The 7,979-nt window shown below is 52.6% G+C and overlaps 1 protein-coding gene across 3 annotated transcripts in view; it reads right to left on the bottom strand.

Moving 5' to 3' along the window:
• Window positions 1–25: 25 nt before the first annotated feature.
• Window positions 26–7,979, bottom strand: part of LOC128823230 (phosphatidylinositol 4,5-bisphosphate 3-kinase catalytic subunit alpha isoform-like) — a 41,197-nt gene continuing 33,243 nt past the window's right edge. For 2 of the 3 annotated variants that reach the window (XM_054005394.1, XM_054005396.1), the window contains one exon: window positions 4,327–6,465. In XM_054005394.1, the coding sequence (XP_053861369.1) occupies window positions 5,352–6,465 (1,114 nt within the window). In that variant the 3' untranslated portion in view covers window positions 4,327–5,351. Of the gene's footprint in view, window positions 1,353–1,823; window positions 1,976–2,083; window positions 2,202–4,326; window positions 6,466–7,979 lie in introns of those variants that run through there. The other variant, XM_054005395.1, reaches the window with a different exon arrangement.

Below are 7,979 nucleotides of genomic sequence, written 5' to 3'. Positions count from 1 at the left end.
ATGGGGCAGGGGCCTGTCCCCTCTAGGGGGCGCCGGCTCCCACCCGGCCCCAGGGCAGGGACTGGCTGGCTCAGGGGGGCAGGGAATGGGGCAGGGGCCTGTCCCCTCTGGTACCAGCCCCCATGTGCAGAGCTCTCTGGGGCAGGGGCCCCCGCATGTTGGCCCCCCCTCCACTCCCCACACTTCGGGGCTACTTCGGGCTTCTTTAAAAATTGTATTTTTGCACGAACAACAAAAAAATTCTCCAGGCAAAAAATGTCAAGTATCTGCCCCCCCCTGGCTGGCAGATTGGGGGGAGGGGCAGGATTCAAGTATCAGATGAGGGGGGCTGGATGCTCAGGTGAATTGGAAGATTTCAGGAGGGGGGGCGAGTTGTTGCCCCCTCAAAAACGGGGGCTAAATGCCCTTTATTGCCCCCCCCCGATTCCCAAGGGAGTCAGAGGTCAAAGGGACCGGACACTCCCCCTCCCAAACAGCAGGTATCTCTGGGCGGGGGTCCCTGAGGAGGAGCCTAAGTGTGCTGGCTCCGCCCCTCTCAGTGCAGTCCCCGCCCCACAGGGGGAGGGGCTTAAGGCTCTCTAACTTCTGCCCTTCCCCCAAGGGGAGGGGCATAATGGATTTGACACCCCCCCGCCTCACTTCCTCCTATGAAAAGGATGGAGCTGGAAGGGGCCCCCCACCCCCGCCCTCACCTGGACGCACCCAGAAGGGGAGGGGCACATGTCCCAGCTCCCCTCTCTCAGGCCCCGCCCAAGGGGGAGGGACTTCAATGCTTGGCCACACCCTCTGTGTGTCACAGGCCTGTGACTCTACGGCCACCCCCCGCCCCAGGATGAGAGGGGGTTCTTCCCAAGGGGGCGGGGCTTAGGGGGAGGAACAAGAGCCCGAGCAAGGAGGGCAGGGCCTGTGCTCCTGGGACACGCCCCCCAAGGGGGAGAGACCCCGCCCCCCACCCCCGTGTCGCTCATGGTCCAGCCCCCTCCGGGATGGGAGGAGCTTACGGACACTGTTTCAGCCACACTGACCAGGAGGAAAGGGCGGGGCCTAGAGCGGTGGGCGGGGCCCCTCAGTCGTGCCCGGCCTCGCTCAGGGGCATGTGGCGGATGGTGTGGAAGATCCAGTCCATCTTGGTGGTCCAGCCGCCGTGGTGAGCCTCGTTCATCTGCTTCGTGAAGTACTCGAGCGCCTCTGGCTCGGCCTTGTCGAGCGCCAGCGTCTTGCGCAGGTAGGCGATGTCGTCGAACGACTGCAACTCTGGCAGCCCCGAACTCAGCATCAGGGAGAACAGGCTGATCAGCAGGTTGGCGTGTTGCCGGATGGCGAGGTACGCCGCGTAGCACATCTCCTGGAACCTGCCGGCGCAGCGCGGGGTCAGCACCCCGGGGCCCCAACCCAGGACTCCTGGGTTCTCTCCCCGGCGCTGGGAGGGGATGGGGGGCTGGTGGGTCAGAGCAGGGGGGCTGGGAGCCAGGACTCCTGGGTTCTCTCCCCGGCTCTGGGAGGGCAGTGGGGGCTGGTGGTTAGAGCAGGGGGGGCTGGGAGCCAGGACTCCTGGGTTCTCTCCCCGGCTCTGGGAGGGGAGCGGGGGCTGGTGGGTCAGAGCACGGGGGCTGGGAGCCAGGACTCCTGGGTTCTCTCCCCGGCTCTGGGAGGGGAGCGGGGGCTGGTGGGTCAGAGCACGGGGGCTGGGAGCCAGGACTCCTGGGTTCTCTCCCTGGCTCTGGGAGGGGAGCGGGGGCTGGTGGGTTAGAGCAGGTGGGGCTGGGAGCCAGGACTCCTGGGTTCTCTCCCCGGCTCTGGGAGGGGAGGAGGAGGGGCCTCACCTCTCGAACTCCTTGGTCTTGGTGCTCTCCTGCACCCCTTTGCTGATGACGAGCAGGAAGTCCTGCGTGAGGACGAAGGGAACCCGCTCCCGCTTGTAGCCAAATTTCTTCTTCTTGTGGTCCAGGAAGTGGCCGAAGTCGATGTGGAAGAGCTGGGAGAAGGGGGGGTTGGACGATGAACGGGACATGGGGCTTGTCGCCTCTAGGGGGCGCCGGCTCCCACCCGGCCACAGGGCAGGGACTGGGGTGGGGGGTCTCACCTGCCCGTCGTCCTTCACCATGATGTTGCTGTTGTGCCGGTCGCCGATGCCCAGGATGAAGGTGGCCACGCAGTACCCAGCGCACGAGCGGGTGAACAGGTCGATGGCGTTGTCGTAACTGAATCAGAGCACGTGGCGTGAATCACCTCCCCGGACCCGCCTCTACCCAGCTCCCACCCCACAGCTGTAGATCAATCTCTGATAATTTTCATATAACTTTACATTGTGCCTCTTCGTATAACCTTGTGGTGGGTCTACCCACGTGTGACCTCTGTTTTCATGGGACTTTGTATCAAAGCCTCATTTAGAAACTTTGCATTGCCCTTGGTATCATATTATAGCCCCTAAGGATAGAATAAGATAGAAGAAACATTTCTTTTTGCTAGCAGTAGAACAAGAGCTCTCCCCCCCCACACTCTTAATCAATTGCCCTGTTGAATGAATGAGGTGTGGATGAGCAAGGCATGGAAGGCAGCACCTCCAGACAGCCTCAACTGTTGGAGAGGGGCTGGGAGCCAGACCCAAGGACAATAAAACGTGTCAAGTGGGCTCATTAAAGACAAGCAGACATACCGAGGGCCTCAGGGGTTAGAAGCAAGCACCTTCTTTTGGAAACACCCTCTTTGCAGCATTGGGACAACACAAATCTGACATCAGGAATCAAAATACTCAAAAACCAGTGGGAGAACACTTTAACCTGTCTGGTCATTCAGTGACAGACCTGCGGGTGGCTATATTACAACAGAAAAACTTCAAAAACAGACTCCAAAGAGAGACTGCAGAGCTAGAATTGATATGCAAACTAGACACAATCAACTCCGGTTTGAATAAGGACTGGGAATGGCTGAGCCATTACAAACGTTGACTATCTCCCCTTGTAAGTATTCTCACACTTCTTATCACACTGTCTGTACTCGGCTAGCTTGATTATCACTTCAAAAGTTTTTTTTTTTTTTTTTTTTTTTTTTTTTTTTTTTTTTTCTCTTAATTAATTGGCCTCTCAGAGTTAGTAAGACAACTCCCACCTGTTTATGCTCTCTGTATGTGTGTATATATATCTCCTCAATATATGTTCCATTCTATGCATCCGAAGAAGTGGGCTGTAGTCCACGAAAGCTTATGCTCTAATAAATTTGTTAGTCTCTAAGGTGCCACAAGTACTCCTGTTCTTCTTTTTGCGGATACAGACTAACACGGCTGTTACTCTGAAACTCAAAAGAAAGCAGCACAAAGGACCAATGGACACAGACACAGAGTTTGAATCTGGTCTAGATTTGCATAAGAGAAAAGCTGCTATAAAAGTGAGGTGTCTTGCAGAGGACCCCGGGTCTCGTCTTGTCAACATGGGAGCATCGATCCGGATCGGCAGAAGCCCGGCTCCACCCCCTCCCCCATCTAACTCACCTGGCCAGTGAAGTTAAGGGGAGCAGCTAGTTGGTAACAACAAGACGGAGTGTGTTTGTGTGTGTGTGTGAGTGTAATATATTATATGCATATAATACAGTGTTAATGAATACATGTATTACTAATAAATGTGGCGTTTTGTCTTATTCCCCCTGAAAAGATCCTGGGCAGGACTTTAAGTACAACATTTTGGTGGAGAATGTGAAAGGGGGAGCAAGCATAGAACCCACAGTTATTATCAAACTGGTGTGCACACCGCCAGCTTTAGCAAGCCTGGCACTACAGGAAAAAGAGCGTAAACTTTCAGTTAATTAACCAAACTCTGAAGGATATAGGAGTTTAGGTTTAAATTGTGTTTCTCACTGTGATCCGGGGAAGGATTAACCAAACTCTGAAGGATATAGGAGTTTAGGTTTCAATTGTGTTGTAGAGGTACATACACCCTCAGCCGTAGCAAGACTGAGCTAAAGAGGAGAACTTAGTGTTTCTCACTCTGATCCGGGGAAGGATCTAATCCGGGGAAGGATTTGTATAATTGGTGTATAAACCCTCGGTGGTAGCAGACCGAGTAATACAGAGGGAAGCTTAGCGTCTCTCCCTCTGGCCCAGAGTGGGTTAAAAACATAAGATACAGATCTTGTTCTGTTAAACCAAACTCTGAAGGATATAGGAGTTTGGGCAGTGTATTGTGGTTTATGTTTGTTTGGTTTTTTTGTAAGTAATATTGTGGTAATTTCACAATTTTGAAGAAAATGTTTAAGGAATGGGACCAGGAAGGGTGGGGGCTAGTTGGAAAGCCCACCCTCCTTGCTAAATTGGTAGTGGAAAAAGGCTTGTGCCCATGGAAAGGAACTGTTTATTGGAAAAAGCAGGATCGGGCCCAGGCAAGCAACAGATAGAGAAACTGAAAACAGGTTGGGTACAGAGAGTTAAAACAGCACTCTCAAATCTTACAGCAGCAGGAACATCAGGAGAAGAAACATTTAAAACCCCAGAAGGGGGCAGACCTTTGGGACCCCTCTGGAGATTGGGAAGGGGGATATTTGAAATATTTGGGTAAATTCCTCCTCCCAGGGCCAAAATGCCATTGAAACAGTTAACAACAGTCCCTGCTTCTGCCTCAGATCTCCAGGCCATGGCAAAATGGCTGGAGATTTTAAAACAGAAATTTTTTTCTAAATGGAGTGTTAACGCCCTTTTACTGAGAGAAAGGGAGGATTTACACTCACAAAAAATGCACCACTTAATTAGCATTTGTGCAGCCCCAAGTACCAAACACACTGTGGCAGGGACTAAGCAGGTTCTGCCAGGGTGAAAGCACTGTGCTAATTTGTTTCCAAGCTTCTATCTTTCAGGCTCCGAACCAGAACATCAGGAGAGCTGGTACCAGCTGAAGAGTTATAAAATACCATGGTTATAGTGTCACGACAAAGTCTGTGTTGCATGTTCTGTGTCTGTCTCTAGTGGTGTCCTGTGTTAGCATTGGGTCCAGAAAAAGAGGAAATTTAAAGGAATAAACGATACAGAAAATGTGAAGCGTTAGTCATTGGTCATTGGGGGTAACATGCAGAGTAAGGGGGTATGTTGGTGTTTTGGGGCTGGGCAGCACACATAGTATATACACACTGCAATGTCCCCAATGAGGGGTGGGTAACCGGTGGGCGGGGTCAGGAGACAGTCGATAAACGGTGAGGGTCCACCATCCATACGGGAGGCAGGGACAGTCATGGGTATAAGCAAGCGGGCTGGATAATGGGGATGGGGTGACCCTCACGTGGCGGGATTCAGCTAGGTTTGGTGGGTTTAGGGCTCAGGGGATAGGGTCCAGCAGGGGGTGTGTGTGGGTGCACGAGGTCTCCCTGGCTCACTCTTGGTATTGGCGGTGGCCGGTGATGTGCTCGGTGTAAATGTCCCGGGACCAACGGATAGTGTCCGAGACCATTAGGCGTCTCATGAGCCGCGCGTAATGACGGCCCACCCCACAGGTCCTCAGCACGCGTTCGTTACACGGGTCCCAGGCACCCAGGGCCCCAACGAGCAGAGCGTCGACGTGCACCTCGTAACCCTTAGTCCGCAGGGTGTCAGCCAGGGGGGCGTATTTTTCGAGCTTGCGGGCTCGGGCTTCGCGGAAGGCCGGGGTCCTGTTCTCGAACGGAATCGCTACGTCGACCAGGATGATCTTTTTCCCCACCTCGTCCGTGACGACGATGTCCGGGCGCAGCGGGCTGTCGGTGCCGGGGACGGTGCGGTTGACAGCGATCTCTCCCAGACGCGGGTTGATGGCCTTCACTAGACGGTCCTGGACGGCGTTGTGGCGTAGCTGCCAGGCTCTGGCGTGGGGCTTGCAGCAGCACAGGACGTGGGGCAGGGTTTCGTTGACGTACCCGCACTTCCTGCAGCGTTTATCCCGGTTCCCGTGGCGGATGGCACCGTTGAGAGGGACGCAATTCAGCCGGGCGCGGTGAATGAACCGCCAGTCGGCGAACCGGGTGAAGCTGCCTGTGGGGAGGAAGTGGTTGCTGGAGTCCCACTTGCTGGTTACTTCGAAGACTTTACCCTGGTCCGGCTTTTTCTTCAAGGCGTCCACGTAGAGCGCGTGGACGGCGGCCTTCAGGGATCTCTCCAGCACGCCTCTGGCTCCGGGGGTGACGATGATGTTGTCCTCCGTTCCGATCCGCGGTATCAGGACTCCCAGCTCCCGCCGTTCCTCGTTCCATTCCCAGCGGCAGCCCAGGTGCTTTCCCAGCCGGCGCGTGGCATTGCGGGCGCGGGTCCACAGCGAGGCGAAGTCTCCCCTGTCCCGGGCGAAGTCGCCGTCCAGGGAGCCGCTCAAGAAGGTGGCCACATCTCGGTCGGAGGGAGGTCTGCCGATTCGTTTCTCGGTGGCGGCGTGCAGGGCGGTCGTTGCAACGTTCTTTACCGTGGCGTCCGGGCAAGTCAGGAGGCGGAAGGCGTGTGTGAGGACCGCGATGTCACATCTACACTAGACAGGGCAAATGTCTTTTCCTCTCTCTACTTCCCCCATCTCCATCCAACTTATAAATCACCCCTTGTCTCCAAAAGACTTTGGTCCCCAGTGCATCAGGGTTGTTTTGTTTTGTCAGGTTCTCTAATAATCATTTTGTTGTTGATTTTTGTTCTTGATACATTTGTATTGTTAGTTACATTTGCTTGTATTATTATTCATTCCACACTTTCCTCTATGCACTCTGGTTCTATTTCCCCAAGCCCTGAAGGGTAGTTCTTGGGCCCCCATAACCTGTAAGACCTTGGCCCATAATTGTATGGCCCCATCTTTCACGTCCCCAGAAACCTCTGAAAACAACTGTTAAAAATAGGAAATTCTACAACATTTTAGCAACTCAATGTTAGTTTAAGTCCAAATCAGCTTAACCTTGCATGACAACTGTGGTACTCCTACAAAATCTTATTTGTTGTGTGTGCTTAAGAAGGTCCTGACCTCAGTGACTTTTATTGTTTGATGGCTATTGCAGCATCAAACTTGGGCCTCATTTTGTTTGTCAATGTACCCAATTATTGGAATGGTAATGGTTTTGTTGTATTTCCAATTATTATAATGATAATTGTTTGCATTTGTGTTTATGTTATATCTGGTGTTTAGTCAATTGTAATGGTTTTAGTTATAGTCACCTGGTTATAATTGTTTGGTTTGTTTGCAACAAATACAAAAGATTTATATGGTGACCACTCAAGAATTGTTCTTGAGAGGTCAAAAGGGGGACAATGTAGATCAATCTCTGATAATTTTCATATGACTTTACATTGTGCCTCTTCATATAACCTTGTGGTGGGTCTACCTACGTGTGACCTCTGTTTTCATGGGACTTTGTATCAAAGCCTCATTTAGAAACTTTGCATTGCCCTTGGTATAATATTATAGCCCCTAAGGATAGAATAAGATAGAAGAAACATTTCTTTTTGCTAGCAGTAGAACAAGAGCTCTCCCCCCCCACACACTCTTAATCAATTGCCCTGTTGAATGAATGAGGTGTGGATGAGCAAGGCATGGAAGGCAGCACCTCCAGACAGCCTCAACTGTTGGAGAGGGGCTGGGAGCCAGACCCAAGGACAATAAAACGTGTCAAGTGGGCTCATTAAAGACAAGCAGACATACTGACAGCCTCGGGGGTTAGAAGCGAGCACCTTTTTTTGGAAACACCCTCTTTGCAGCATTGGGACAACACTCAAAAGAAAGCAGCACAAAGGACCAATGGACACAGACACAGAGTTTGAATCTGGTCTAGATTTGCATAAGAGGGAAGCTGCTATAAAAGTGAGGTGTCTTGCAGAGGACCCCGGGTCTCGTCTTGTCAACATGGGAGCATCGATCCGGATTGGCAGAAGCCCGGCTCCACCCCCTCCCCCATCTAACTCACCTGGCCAGTGAAGTTAAGGGGAGCAGCTAGTTGGTAACAACAAGAGGGAGTGTGTTTGTGTGTGTGTGTGTGTGTAAGTGTAATATATTATATGC

The sequence above is a fragment of the Malaclemys terrapin genome, chromosome 15 (assembly GCF_027887155.1).
Source record: "Malaclemys terrapin pileata isolate rMalTer1 chromosome 15, rMalTer1.hap1, whole genome shotgun sequence".
In the NCBI taxonomy this organism is placed as follows: Eukaryota; Metazoa; Chordata; order Testudines; family Emydidae; genus Malaclemys; species Malaclemys terrapin.
This window is presented reverse-complemented; position numbering and strand designations above follow the sequence as displayed.